We start from the raw sequence: 15163 nt of genomic DNA, 5'->3' as shown, positions 1-15163 counted from the left end.
TCCACGGACCGAGCTACACAGGCAGCTCTTACTTATAACAATCCTGAAGAATGGTCTCTGTCTCACAAAGCACTGAGAGTTAACGGCTTATCCTTGCACAGAAACACAATCTGCTTCCTCTCACTTGGCCCTTTTGAAAGTTGCTGAGAGAGTAGGTCTTAAAAGTCATCATAAGAAAAAAAACACCTTGTAACTGTGTAGTGATGGCTGTTAATTAATTGTGGCGATCAGTTTGCGATATACACATATAGGAAATCATTATGTTGTACACCCTGAACTTATGCAATGTTGTATGTCAGTTTTGTCTCTCAACATCATGTTTGTGATATTCATCCACCCATTAGGTGTAGCATAGATTGTCTTCCAAATGTCTCCCCCTTTGCTAAATAGTGAAGCGTTTGCTCTTGCCTCATTGAAATGTGATGGGTTAAACGCAAGGCAGGAAGAAACAAAACTTCAACAGAGGCCAGCTTTCTCTCTGTGTGTAAGTTATTCTAAAGGGGAAGAAACCTAGACCAAAAGCCCAGAAGTTTAACAACTGTCTTGTGAAGAGGGGAGTGGGTACATCTCTTCTATTGAATTAACAGCATTTTGTTGTTGCTATTCCTTCCAAGAAGCCATTATTATTTTTTTTTTAATTTTTTTTGGACAGAGATTTGTAATCAGAGCCGGGCCCAGCTGTTAACAAGAGTCATGGCAGACATGAGGAGCCTGTGAGGCCAGGTTTGCAGTCAGCTCTGCGGTGCAGGAGGCCCCGAGCTCCTCCTCCCCTGCAGTTGCTCTAGGCGACAGGCAGCGCTGGTGACAGGAAACTCTGGTTTGGGGCTGAGGGGGCCTAGAGTTCTGGGGAAAATGAGGCATCCAGCACATGCCACACCACCTACTTCCTGAAAAGGGCTCAGAGGAAGTCACAACCACCAAGAACAGGGGAGGCTGAAGGGTCTTGCTCATATCACTGCGATACACTGGGGCACTGGCCTGAGTGATGCAGCCCAGGGCAGGGGAACGTCACTCCAATGGGACATTGTCAAGGTCTCTATTTACCTTTTATATTTTATTTTTTAAAATTTATTTTATTGATTTGTCACAGAGAGGAAGGGAGGGGGATAGAGAGTTAGAAACATCGATGAGAGAGAAACATCAATCAGCTGCCTTCTGCACACCACCCACTGGGGGTGTGCCCGTAACCAAGGTACATGCCCTTGACCGAATCAAACCTGGGACCCTTCAGTCTGCAGACCGACACTATCCACTGAGCCAAAACGGTCAGGGCTATCTTTTATATTTTATCTAGAAACAAAAAGTATCTCTCTCATCATTGATGTTTCTATCTCTCTCTCCTTCTCCTTTCCTCTATGAAATCAGTAAAAATATAGTTTTAAAAAAAGAAAGAAGGAAAAATACCCAGCTGGTGTGGCTCAAAAGTTGAGCATATGAACCAGGAGGTCCCAGTTCAATTCTGGGTTAGGGCACATGCCCGGGTTGCAGCTTAATCCACAGTGGGTGGCGTGTAAGAGGCAGCCAATCAATGATTCTTATCATTGATGTTTCTCTCTCTCCCGCTCCCTTCCTCTCTGAAATTAATAAAAAAAATAAAAAAAATAATTAAACTGATAACAATAGACGAAAAATCATGCCAAGGACGTGTTACCTGAAGAGTTGATAGGACACCATAGGAGATGCTTTTCTGTGGTTCCCAAACTTGGGTAAGTCCCAGAATCACCTGGAGCCACCTCCAGAGTTTCTGATTGGTGAGGGCTACAGTCTTAGAATTTGTATTTTTTAAAAACCTCCCCCAATAATGCTCATATCAGCCAGATTTTCCTTAAGCACAGTTGTTCATTTGAAAGCATTTGTTAAACATTTTATGTATTCATTCATTCATTCATTTATTGAGCAACTACTTGGTACAGTTCTGGGTTCCTAGGTACAGTAGGTACATGATATGGTAAAGTATCTCTAATCTAGTGGAAAAATATGTATAGGGCACTACATCAGGAGACTTAGTTTAAAAATGAAAGAAATCCATTATTGGTTAATGAAAATGAGTCAATCCATGTCATAATGGTCCTATACTTGTTAGATAAGGAGGCACTAATATACCCATGAAACAATTCAGCAGTTGTTTCAAACAGCATATAACACTTGTGTTACCTAAGGAGGCAAAAAGGACTTGATAAAGTAGCTCAGAGTATTAGTAAGGAGGAATGTTTCAACATCCAGGGCAAGCAGACTGTATTTAAATTCCTTCAAAGAACTGCTGTAAAATAGGAGTCATTTATAGCTCAGCATTCATGAGGCCATAGGCAATACTTCACCAACCAATGTGTGTGATTGAAAATAACAAAACTGCACTTGTTTTAACTCAGTATAATCCAGGTTTTCAATAATTTTGCACTCCTCTCAATTAGCTGAGTTTCACTATGTTATCCAATAACATAGGTTGGAGAAGCCAGGTGCCAGGCTGGCTACATATGGATCCCAAGTTTGACTGGAAAAATACAGATCCCCAGGACCTCAGGCTAGAGATTCTGACCTGTAGGTCTGGGGTGGTCCCTTGGAATCTGAATTTTTAAGTTTCCTAGTGGGTCCTAGATGGTTTGGCTCAGTGGACAAAGCGTCGGCCTGTGGATTGAAGGATCCTGGGTTCGATTCTGGTCGAGGGCACATGCCCGGTAGGGGGCGTATAAGAGGCAGCCAATTAATGATTCTTTCTCATCATTGATATTTTTGTCTCTCCCTCTCCTTCCTCTCTGAAATCAATAAAAAATCAATAAAAATCAATAAAAAAATGAATAAATAAATAAATAAAATTTCCCCAGTGGTTCTGTTGGGAACACCGGGAAAAGATTAAATGCTAAGTCAATGTGGAACCAAATAGAAACCAGAGTCCAATAATGACTCAGCTCAATTCCTCTTCTTCCATGAAATCTTTCTAACTCTGCTAGCATCTTCTCTGAACTCAGAGACCACTGCAAGCCTGCCTCATACGCTCATAGCTTATCTTAGATTGCCCTTGAAGTTTTTTTTTCAGAGTTTGTTTTGAAAATAAAACAATAGAGCCCAAAGCTCACTGAGCTCACAAATCCTAAGTATTTAGTCCTGTGCTCAGCAACATGGTGAGGTCCTGGAGTTTATATTAAGAAGTCCTCATAAAGGAAATGGTGCAAGTATACTATAACTGAGACAGGTGATCATTGAGACAGCCGGTATAACAGACTGTGTCACAATCATCACTGGTAAACACAGAGTCTTTTGGAGACTCCACAGACACCTAAACCTTCCCTTTTTGATGAGGACAAGTTGCCCAGGGGCAGAACATCTTACCTTGTCCTCTCGTTAGCTGCCTGCTAAGAGCAACTTACCCAAAGAAGAAAAACCCACGTTCGCTATCCCCAATATGGCTGTGGACTTTCCTTCTCCCCTCCCATTTTCCTCTTACAGATATTGTATTTGTTTCCTCTGATAGAATGAATCAATCTATTCTCAGTTTCTCTTGCGCAAAAGTAAACAGACATTAATAATAAACTCTGTGTCTTTAAATTATTCTTTGAAAATATTCGTCATCCTTCTACCTTCCCATCACAGCCTTTCACACCTTTCCTGACATCTTCCCAGGTTCCTTGTGTAAACTCCTAACCACTGTCCAAAATCATGGATGGTTTGGGTGGCCAATTATCCATTTGCCTGGGACTGGTGGGGGATAGGGGTGCCCCTGGGACACAGGAGTCTCCGTTTTACAAGTAGAACAATCCCAGGCAAGCCAAGACGAGTTGGCCATTCCAGCTTCATTCCCTTCAGGAAAGATTTGCATTTGATTCTTAAAGATAGGAAATACTTTCAAACCACAGCTGGAAAACGGTATATGATGACATGGCAAGAATAGTGTTGATATTTGGTATAAGGAGACTGATGCCTTCATTAACTCATGCCTACTGCCTACTGGTCTCACTGGGAAGGCTAGGGTTGGGCACTAGACATAGCATCATCTGAATTATTAGACTCGGATGGAGAGATTTTTCTTTAAATAGCTAAGGCCAGCACAATTTATTTTAAGTCAAAAGGCGGGTGAAGGAGACTTACTGTGTCCAAAAGGAGTTTTTCAGCTTTGTCTCGGCTGATACTCTTATTGTACCACCTGAAAGCAGGAAAAAGCCACATATCAAGGACATTTAAAATTTTTGATGATTTACTTGTGAAAGATAATTAATGCCAGAAATACCTCCAGGAGGGGGAATATGCATTTTTATTTGGCCCAGGCTTCACCATTCTATATTGCTGTACAGTCGGTTGGAATTTTGGGTTTGTCTCCTCCATCATAAATTAGGAGATTTGAATTAAAAGCAAAAACCAAACTTCCAAGCCTGGTGAGCATTTGGAATAAACGCATATTTCTTTCTACAGGCACTGCTTATTTAAAAAAGAATTCTATTCAAGCATGTTTTATGTGTTTCATTGTAGCTCAAGGATTCTTGGAACTGATGGCTCTTTTAGCTGAGGGGTGAGGTGATTTGTGTACTTCATCAAAATGAATCTCATATTGAGAGACTCTTCAGAAAATAAATGACAGCTCTTCCCTGTAGAATTTATTCAAATTTCGGCAGCAAATGACTTGACCGCATTTGAACTACTAAGAACCCACAGAAGTTAATAGAAGTCTTCACAGCTAGCATTCCTCAACCTTGGTATTGCATATTTGGTGAGGACTTAAAAAAAATTTTTTTAAAAATAATTTCAAGGGTATAGAAAAGTTGTAAGACACTATAAAAGAACTCCCATATACACTTCCCCCAGAGGAACCAATTGTTTACATTTGCTTTACCAGTGTCTCTGGATAGATAAATATATATTTTTCTGAACCATTTGAAAATAGACTTTTATTCCTAATGAATTTAGTATGTATTTTGAAGAAATAGAGTATACATTTATATAACCATCATGTAATTATCCAAATCAGGAAATCTAACAGTGATACAATACTATTATTTAATATCAGACTTTATTCAATGTTCATCAGTTGTCCCAATAATGTGTATTACAGCTAATTTTTTAATGATTCAGAGCCAATCCAGGATTACTGAATCCACAATTCGTTCCTCCAAGAACTCCTGGTCTGTAGAGGGGGAAGTGTGGTTTAGAAAACAAGATCCAGTGTGCACACTAATACTTCGGCGTTGTTGCTTCTGGGCCTTTCCGCAGCTGAGCCAGGAAATCTATGTACATATGGTGAGTACTCTGGAGGCTGCAATTTGATTGTATTAAACTCTAAGTAGTTCCACTAAAATAATATCCATGTGGGCTCTTCTAAATGATAGCTTGGAACAAACAACACAAGCTAAACAGATATTTAATACCTACTTGTCTGCTATTTTGGTATTGGACGTATGAAACCATGTTTTGAATCAGTTTGTATTTGAACCAGTGCTCATAGCGTTTTTTTCGTTCTCAGTTAAGACCAATATTCCCGGACTCTCAGAACCTTTTCCTTTCCTACAATCTGCATAGGCATCTGAGAAGCATCCTCTTGGTAAAAGGGCAGGTGAGCACACGCCCCCCTCCCCTTCTCCTATATAAAGTGTCCTTCTGCTGCTATTTAGGGATCAGAGTATGAGGAGAAGAAAGCAGGTCAAGAAGAGAAAATGCCTGGTGATTCTATCATCAACCAACAATTTGTTTCTAAACCAAGGAGGACTCCTTAGTACCGTATTTTTGTAAAATAAATAAAATATCTTACTCGTAGGTTTCCAGGTTATTTGCAGATTTTTCCACCAGATAGCTGCTTGGTACATATCCTTCGTGTCTGTAAAAGGGGAAATCAGTGTTTAGACCAATGGTTCTCAACCTTCCTAATGCCGCGACCCTTTAATACAGTTCCTTATGTTGTGGTGAGCCCCAACCATAAAATTATTTTCATTGCTACTTCATAACTGTAATTTTGCTACTGTTATGAATGGTAATATAAATATCTGATATGCAGGATGTATTTAGGCGACCCCTGTGAAAGGGTCGTTCGACCCCCAAAGGGGTCGCGACCCACAGGTTGAGAACTGCTGGTTAGACTAATAGAGGACTAATTTTCACATCTCCATTTTATAAGTTTAATTTGCTAAAAGTCCCTTAGAGTTGGGAGAGTCTCACATTATTTGGCATTACTGACAAGAGATTTTGAAGTTTGAGAATAAAAGCATTGCTAAAAAATAATAACAATCTACCTGTTACAGGCACTAGATTCACTACTGAAACATGAACCATACTAAATAAAACACCACTATTTTAGTTAAAACGTGCTGCTTGCTGTTCTCTCCTCAGTGTGAAAGTTCCTCTACTGGAAAAAAAAAGGTCAATGTGTGGTCTCTATTTTCTATAAGGAAACTTTTTCTGCATTTGATAATCAGTATCTTTTCCACTGTAATGCTATTATGCTACAGTCAGGAAACCAAAATAATTAAAATATAACAAATTACTATCCAACCACAGGTGTCAAAAAATACTGCCAGTCAGCATTGTAAGTTTTAATTCAAAGCCTCCCTAATATTCTTTGTTAATTGAGCTCCTTCAGACATAAATGGTAAAACATGAGAAAAAAGGAAAAAGTCATGTTGGACTTGGGGGTGGGCGTCCCTTTTGAGCAGGACTAAATAATTTTGCATAAACAAAGACATGCAGATTAAGGGACTAATACGCGCATCAAAATACTTCACATGTGTGTGTAGCTTTGTGCTTTCCAAAGCACTTTTACATTCACATTCACGATTGCATTTAATACCACAAGGTGAGAACAGTGTGCCTTCACTCTCTCGGCCTCTGACTCTGTACCTGCAACAAGGGACCTAAACTAGATTACACATACAATCCCTCCAGATTCTGCCAGTCTATCAAAAGATGTCTAACAGTTTCTTGCTTTTTTACTTCGTGAAGTGTTTTGCCATTTTTCAATCGAGTGATGATGTTTGTGGGGAATGTGTAATCTATTTCACAGAATTGTTTTGAGGTTTGAAGAAAGCAAGAATGGGGATGTCCATCATGGGATGATGATCTCATGTCTTGTGCCCATGGCTGACAGAGCTAGTCAGTCATGACGTGCTTTCTTTGGAGAATTGGACTTCCAGCCACAGAAGCCTCCCTAACACCTTGCTCATGGTAGTCAGTGCCAAGTGGTAGGAGTCAGCTTGTTCTGAAATTTGCTATTCCTTTTATATCTCTCTTAATATCTGTTCCTGCCACACCATATGTTCACAATTATAATAATAGGTCAAATACTATTTTTGCTTTCAAGTAGAATGACTGAGTTTTAACATGCCAACCAAAGTGGAGTTATCTACACGAGTGATGATAATTACCTTCACTCGTCTGTGGATATAGAATTTACAAAGACCTTTCACTTTCATCATCTCAATGATTTTTCTCAAAATTCTGAGATAGTCAAAGCTGATATTATCAGGCCTGGCCGGGTAGCTCAGTTGGTTAGAATACTGTCCTGATATGCCAAGGTTGTGGGTTCAATCCCCTGATCAGAGCACATACAAAAATCAACCAAAGAATGCATTAATAACTGGAACAACAAGTCTCTCTCTCTCTCTCTCTCTCTCTCTCTCTCTCTCTCTCTCTCTCTCTCTCTCTCCCTCTCTCTCTCCCCCTCCCTCTTTCCCTCCTTCCCTCTCTCCCTCCCATCAATAAATAAAGCTGATATTATAGTCTGCATTTTGCAGATGAGGAAATGCATTCACAGAGGTTAAGGGACTTTTTCCAAAGTCCTGTGCAACAAGAGCAGCTGACATTAAAGTGCAACTCCTCTGTCTTGCCACCTTGTGTACTTTCCATGATATCGCACTATTACAGAGCAAACGGGGAAATTCCCATATGCCGACTGGCCTCTGGGGTGTCCTCTTCATATCCCTTTGAAGTGCAGAGTTGAGCCTTTCCACAGGGCCCTGAACAAAGGGTAAACTGTCATTTGGGAAAGTGAGACATAGGAGAAGAAATTTCCTGGCACTTCAGGTGCTCATGAAATGTCAGTTGGTTGAAGGGATGGATTTCTGAGTAGGTTCCACTGCTGTTTGGAGAGCCAGGCAGTCTTGAACCTGGGTCTAGTACAGCCTTCCCATATGGGCACAATAGTGCTTCTTTGTGGAATAAATTGTCAGTCTCCCAAATGGTGGATGTTAATAGAAAAACTCAGGAGATTGTTAGATGAGTTTGGGGGCCCCGGAGTGCTTGCTGGGGTGCAGGGAGCAAGCATAGCAAGTGACTGCCTCCCAGCCACTTCTGAGAAATGGAAAGACACCCCTCAATGACTTCTTCCTTCCACTCCCTCTGCTGCTGCTCTCCTCTAACTCAGTGCAGTGGTCATGTTGACCGGCAGGACAAACTACCTCACCTCAAACGCTGGACAGCAACCAGAGAGGCCTTACCCATTCTTGTCTTGAACTCTCCACCAGTGAATCTCAGAGCTGTCCAGCAGGTAGTACTCATCGTTGCGCTGTAGCGTGAGTTCCTGAGGGTCGTTCGTTTGGTAGTCATACAAGGCAATGACCAGGGTTTCTTCATGCTCCTGAAGTGATCGCTGGAGGAAGAAGACAAAATCAAACAAAGATGTAGGAAGGAGGTAAACTGCAGAGCGAGGTCAGCAAGTACTTGAGCTATAACTTGCTCCTGGGAGGGTGCCAGGTCAAACCTCAGTTCCTACAATCCACTGGGGTATTCTCCGAGACAATTGCCTTTCTCTAGTTGTCTCTCTTTATGTGTTAGGATCACGGTACTGAATATGACACAAGGACATTCAATACCTGGAATTCATCACCCCTCCCATTCTACAAGGTGAATTCCAACCACAGTGAATTCCAAGTAGCCACTCACATTTCACAAAAGCCTGCTGATTTCTCCATTTGTACCATGTCACATGTTGCAGCCTCTCTGCTGGAAGCATGACATTCTTGGTGAAGGTGATACAGCCAACACTAAATCATTTAGCCCATGCTTCTCTGATTTGATTTGTGGGTTTGTCCAGATCCATAGACTCATAAGCTGGAATTCCTCTTAGAGGTCATGCAATTCACCCTTTTGTTTAGAATGGGGAAACTGAGGCCCAGATGGAGTAATGGATGTACTCAGTTTAGCACTTGAATTAGTCTTAATGCTCTTTCCACTATAGTACACGGGCTCCCTTCTTGTAGGTTCTGTTGCCTATGTCTCTACTTTTTAAAAAAATATATATTTTGTTGATTTTTTACATAGAGGAAGGGAGAGGGATGGAGAATTAGAAACATCGATGAGAGAGAAGCATTGATCAGCTGCCTCCTGCACACCCCCTACTGGGAATGTGCCCACAACCAAGGTACATGCCCTTGACCGGAGTCCAACCTGGGACCTTCAGTCTGCACGCCGACACTCTATCCACTGAGCCAAACCAGGCAGGTCTGTCTCTACTTTTTAATACCTTTCTTAGGATGAGAGATTGAGGACATGAAGAAGAGACTGTAAGGCTGACAAGTCCAGGATGGGCACACATGCTGCAGGCTGGCAGATTTAGTGAGAGAGTAAATTAGGGAAGAGATTGTGATTACTGGCTAGAACGAGATTGTTGTTATAAAAGTCAAAAATTCTCTGAGTCCTTGAAGTATTTGGTAGCATAAAAATACTAGCGCTTAAAAGAGAGGAAAAAAAAGAATTTTTTTTTTTGTGTGTGATCCCAGCTGTGCCCAGAATGGAATTTGAAGCCTAGCTATTTATGAAGCTTGTGAGGTGGTACATTGGCTTCCTTGAAGTAGAGTTGATGGGCCTGAGGCTTTTGCCCTAAGAAGAAGGAGTTGTGACAAGGGCATCTGAAGGTAAAGGCGGGATATAACTGTTCCACGGTCTCTCTCACACAGAGCATCAGGCCTGTTAGCTCAGACTGGATTAAAAATACATATAGCACCTCTAGATGCCCATTCAAGATGCTGTCACCCATTAGGGGACAGAGCACAAAAGTGAAGGGAGAAATAAATTCAAGTGGTTCAAGGTAAGAAATGTTGCAATGGATTTAAACCTGTGGTTGAGAGTAGAACAACGACCGCAAAGGCCATGTGCTCTGAAAAGTCTTCAAGAGCCAAGTGGCAGAATCCAAGGAGAGCGGGGTGGGCAGTGTTTTCTTGGATAGTGACAATCAGACAAGGGCAAACTAGCTTAAGGCGTAGAGGTGTGTGGGTTTAGATGAGACTGGGGGGGAAACCATCTGCGTGCCAGGGTGGTGAGATTCCGAACCATGTCTTCAAGAGATGCGGTGAAATATCTTTAGAAGATCAATGAAAAAAAGAGGGAGAAGAGCTCATTTTCTGCTACAACTTAACACACTGCTTTCCTGTTGTGAGGGATGAGGCCGATGACACAGATCTAAAAACCAGCCTGAGGTTTTGAGCGATTTAAAACTTCTCTGATGAGGACACTGCCAGTTTCTGAAATGTCACCGTGTGGAGGGAAGCAGCAGAGCTCATCCTTTGGGAAGAGCAGTGAGGAAGCAGAATCAGTAGGTTCTGGAATTAAAGGGCAAGTACTAAAATGTGGTGTTTGGTATTGATATGATCATAAGGGGCAGGCTGATCTTTCTCCTTTTTTTTTTTTTTTTTTTTGTCTTCTTGACTAAATAGCTTCCCCAGAGTTGACTCAATATCACTGAAATCTTGGCCAGTGTTTCTCAAACTTCAGTGTGCCTCAGACTCACCTGGAGCTTTGTTTAAATGCATATTGCTGGTCCTCTTCCCCAGGGTTTTGATGAAGTGGGTCTGGGGAGGGGCCTGAGAGTCCGCATTGAATTTCTAACAAGCTCCCAAGTGATGTTGATGCCGCTGGTCCATGGACCAGACTTTGAGAACCATCACTCAAATTAGAGACCACCCCACCAGAAACTCTGCAGCCTACTGGTTTGACTCCCAAGTGTCTGAATGGCCTTGGGGGAGTCCCAACATGTCTCTTGGGACTTGATTTCCTAAGCGTTAGGAAGAGAATAAAGCCTTACCTCTCTTGAGCAGCTAGAACTCCTAGTGAGTTTTGAACTAGTAAAAGTGCGGAAGTGCTTTGAAGGATATAAAGTAATATCAAATACATGCTTCCAGAGTGCCTTTATGTAGAACGATCATGCAATTTTACATAGAGTAAATATGCAAGTTTATGTGGATGTGAGCGGCTATTATACTCCAAAGTGGTCAGGTGGCTGGGCACACCATTTAATACAGTAAGTGTTTGTTGAGTGGACAAAGTGAGGTGAAGCTTTAGCAGCTCAGTGGCCCATTTACATGGACAGACCCACGAGACAGTTCAGGCCCAAGAAACCCAGTGTGCTGAGTTCAGCTGAAGCACGACACTCTACTGGTATTGCCTTCACAGAGGGTCTGAGGAATCCGGGCACGCAGGAAAATGCAGACGGGAGCATGCCAGTCAAGCAGCCCGCAGCAGTGGGCCCACCCTCACCCGGCGCTAAAGGTTTCACTCACCCTGTTGTCTTCAGGAGTAGGAGGAAGAGGCTTCTTTGAAGCTGAAATGAGAAAAACAGAAAAAGAAAATGAGCCTAAAACTGAACATCCCCAACCGGAGGTGAGCCGTCGGGGGCTTTTCAGAGAAAAGGGGCCCTCTTTGAGGAGAACAGCAGGAGAAAGGGGCAAAAAGAGCCGGTGAGACACAGAAATACAAAGACCGACCCTGGTAGAACCTCTGTTGGTTCTCCCTCAGCCTGCTGGTTCACCGTGTCATTCTAGGAGACGCCAGGAACTTCTGGAAGCCAATATTCCAGGCCTCTTTTTCTGTGTTCCCAGGCAAAGCCTAACCCCAAGGTTGTGACAGGGATTAGGCTTGTGTCCTTCCTGGAGGCTTCCATGATGGCACCTGCTAAGCCCAGGAGTGGGAATGGCTGACTCAGGGGGACAGTGACTCACTGGCTTCCTGATGCTGTTGTGGGCTAGAGGAGGAGGTGGGAGAGGGGGCGGCCACCAAGGCTGAAATCCACTTTTAGTTACCTTAGGGCCTCTGAGTATGTGTTTTTGCTGCTTCCTCCACACAGCACACACCAACACCTTTCTTGATCTCTCCTCTCTCCATTCCTTCTGTCCTCCTTTCTTCTCTCTTCTTTCTCTTTCTTCCTCTCTCTTTCCCCATCTCTCAGCATTTCTCTTTTGAGACCCTGGAAAGTCAGGCCTGGAATCCATGGACCAAGTGTGCATGTATGGGTGGCATATAAGAGGCCGTTCACAGGCTTCTGCTCAATTCAAAGACTTCTCTAACAATCAGAGATAAGAGGGGACTGGGCTGCATAAGTAGGTGGTGAGTTGCTCATCTCTGCATGAGGCTGACTTGATGTTGGGCAGCCTGTGTCAGGGATGTGGTAAGAGGAGGTTCACCTCCTTTTGTGCTAACTGCTTGAGCACGGGCAGGGTTGGGTATTGAGTATGCAATTCACAGAGAAGAGGGAAAACTGACATAATAGGAAGCATGCTTCTTACTCAGCATTGAACTTGGAGCCAGGAGCCTGGCATTCTCACCCCAGCTCCACCACATACCAGCGGTGTGGCCTTGGGCCCTTCTGGCCCTGAACATTCTGTGACTGATCTCTTTCTTCCTCCGGCCTTGTTCTTCCCTTCCTTCCTTGCCCTCTGTGTGAAGTTGGTATGTGGTGAGATCAAGGCCAGTTCTGGTTGCAAAAATAAGTGTTGCTGTGGGTTGGGTACAGCAGGGTCCATTTTTACTCAATTACCTCTCCTGCTTCCCAGACATACATACACATACTGTTATATCTCAGCTGCATTCTCGGTCCACAGATAAGAAAGACTAGTAGACACATGGCCATTTATGGAGAGCTCAGTAACTGCCAGAAGCTGTGCTAAGAGCTTTGCATAACCCAACAACCCCACAAAGTAGCTACTTATAATCATTGCCCCCATTTTATAGATGAGAAAACTGACTCAGAGAGATGCAGATAGGTTAAGTAACATATGTAAAGTCACATAGCAAGGAAGTGATGGGGCTGGGACTCACCCCCCGCCCAAGTGTTTTTCACCCCTGAGGTCTGTGGAATTGGATCCTTCCCTGTATGTGTGCCCAACACAGGAATCCTATGAGACTTCGCCCAAAGCTAACGATCATGTGCTGTGTGCACAGCGTGGTATGTTCTCAGACTCTTCTCTTAGCTCTGTCAAAGCCGTGGTGCATAGCTATTTAAAACAAGTCTAAAAGAGTATAAAGAAAGCATGGTCAGGTGGGGACATGATCTAGGTGGCAATGCAGAAGCAGGACCATTGGCAAAGTGACTGCTGTGGGTTCATGTGGGGAGAAGCTCAGTATGACCAGCCTCCCAGGTGTCATCTGGTGAGTCATTCCGATGGTTCTCACACCTCAGTCATGTGTCCACCACTCAGTGGAGGGAAACACTGCTCACCCTGAAGCGATACAGCTGTGACATGCATGGTGGAAACAGCAAATGGAAACACAGATTCAAAGAATTTCAAAAATGGAAAGGGGCTTAGAGAATACTTCAGCTTAGGCCCTCTAAAGCTTCCCTGACCATTTCAGAGATAAAGATGTTAGGGTCCTTCATTGGCCAAGTGACTGATCTGGGGGCCCACAGCAAGGTGCTGGCAGGAATTTGGACACCAGATTCCTGGCTTTGGGAAGGGTTTTCACTCCCTGAGGCCAGCCCATGCCACCCTGTCATTGTGGTCAATTCCACCCATATAAAACCTTCCATTTCCTTTTCATTAAATACTCATCATCTTCGTGAGTATGGTCAACGGGGCTAATGCAGAGGATCATTGATTTCTAAAATTAGATAAACAGTATTCTTCTGGGCCAAGGGACTGGTAACCTTGAACTTTCTCTTCCAAGGTGGAGGGTGAGAAGCAGTGTTTTTTAAACTGGTACTAAAATGGGCTATGACTCAGGAAGCCACGGAAAATCCAGCCATGTGTCACATTTAACACATCCGCCTTAAGTTGTCAATCTGAGGTATTAGGTTTTAGTGCAAAAAAAAAAAAAATTGACAGATGAGAAAAGGTAATTGGACTGAGAGGTTGAGAGGTAAGCGGAATGGGAGCAAAAAATTCCATCATTCCTCTTCAACAGTGGCTTTGCAGAATACTTCCTCGCCGTGTGACCTTGAGCATCCTGAACCCTCAGTCCCCTCTTTCTTTAACATCACATCGTCTACCCCAGGAATGGGAGCATATTGCATATAAAAGTGCATCAGAGTGGAGCTGCACTTTATTGGGGGTTCAGGTCTCCAAGTCATCACATAGAGTAAAATCGAGTTGCACCCCCATCTCCAGGATCTGAGCCCTTGACCTCGCAGGCCAAGCAACAGTTTCTTTTGTTTTCACTTTGCATGTAAGCTGTGGCCTCCTTTTCTCTGACATTGCGGAGGGCCAGGGCAAGTTTGAAGGGGAAGTGGGGAGGAGCCAGAGGGCAAAATAAGCTGTTGTTTTGTTTTTACTTTCTTCCCTCTCCAAGTGTATAGAGTTGAACTTGTGTAATTAATACTGTGTGATGTGATGACTCTATAAAAAATAAATATAATGGGGGGAGGTAAGAGATCAACCAAAGGACTTGTATGCATGCATATTAGCATAACCAATGGTCATGGACACTGGGGCGGTGGGGGTGTGTCCTGGGGGAGGTGAGAGTGGCCTGGGAGGGGTCAATGTGGGGGAAAGGAGACATATGTAATACTTTAAACAATAATAAAAAAATATTATATACATCTTAAGGTGTTCCTAAAATTTAAGATTTAAGTAGACCATGCCATTCAAATTTGCTAACTTGGAAGTTATAGCCGTGCTTCTCAAACATTACTGTGCATACTAATCTCCTGGGGATTTTGTTAAAATACAAATTCTGATCCAGAAGACCTGGGATGGGGCCAGAGAATTTGCATTTCTAACTAGCTCTCAGTTGATGTTGATGCTGCTGATCCAAGGACCACCCTTTGAGTAGGAGGAGGTATAGAGATGGATAAAAAGTCAACAGACCCGATAGTAGAGGCAAGTGATTTTCCTCTGAAATTTCTAAAAATGTAGAATTTGCATCCAGTCTCTGACACCCCTGATGTCGGAGAAGCTGAGAGCTTTTACTTCCTACCAATAGCGAGGTCATGCATTTTACAAAGAAGAGCATTTCCAGTGTCTTACCATTTTTGGTTGGATCG

General features: G+C 43.0%; 1 protein-coding gene across 1 annotated transcript in view; it reads right to left on the bottom strand.

The window, feature by feature from the left end:
* Nucleotides 1–15163, bottom strand: part of ITK (IL2 inducible T-cell kinase) — a 50644-nt gene that overhangs the window by 15551 nt on the left and 19930 nt on the right. The window contains exons 5-8 of the mRNA XM_015565663.1: nt 11469–11509; nt 8412–8563; nt 5735–5800; nt 4084–4138 (exon numbers count right to left, since the gene is read on the bottom strand). Coding sequence (XP_015421149.1) covers nt 4084–4138; nt 5735–5800; nt 8412–8563; nt 11469–11509 — 314 coding nt within the window. The remainder of the gene's footprint in view (nt 1–4083; nt 4139–5734; nt 5801–8411; nt 8564–11468; nt 11510–15163) is intronic.

Source organism: Myotis davidii, unplaced genomic scaffold, assembly GCF_000327345.1.
Source record: "Myotis davidii unplaced genomic scaffold, ASM32734v1 scaffold18, whole genome shotgun sequence".
NCBI lineage: Eukaryota > Metazoa > Chordata > Mammalia > Chiroptera > Vespertilionidae > Myotis > Myotis davidii.
The sequence above is the reverse complement of the archived record's forward strand: the minus strand, read 5'-3'. Positions and strand labels throughout refer to the sequence as shown.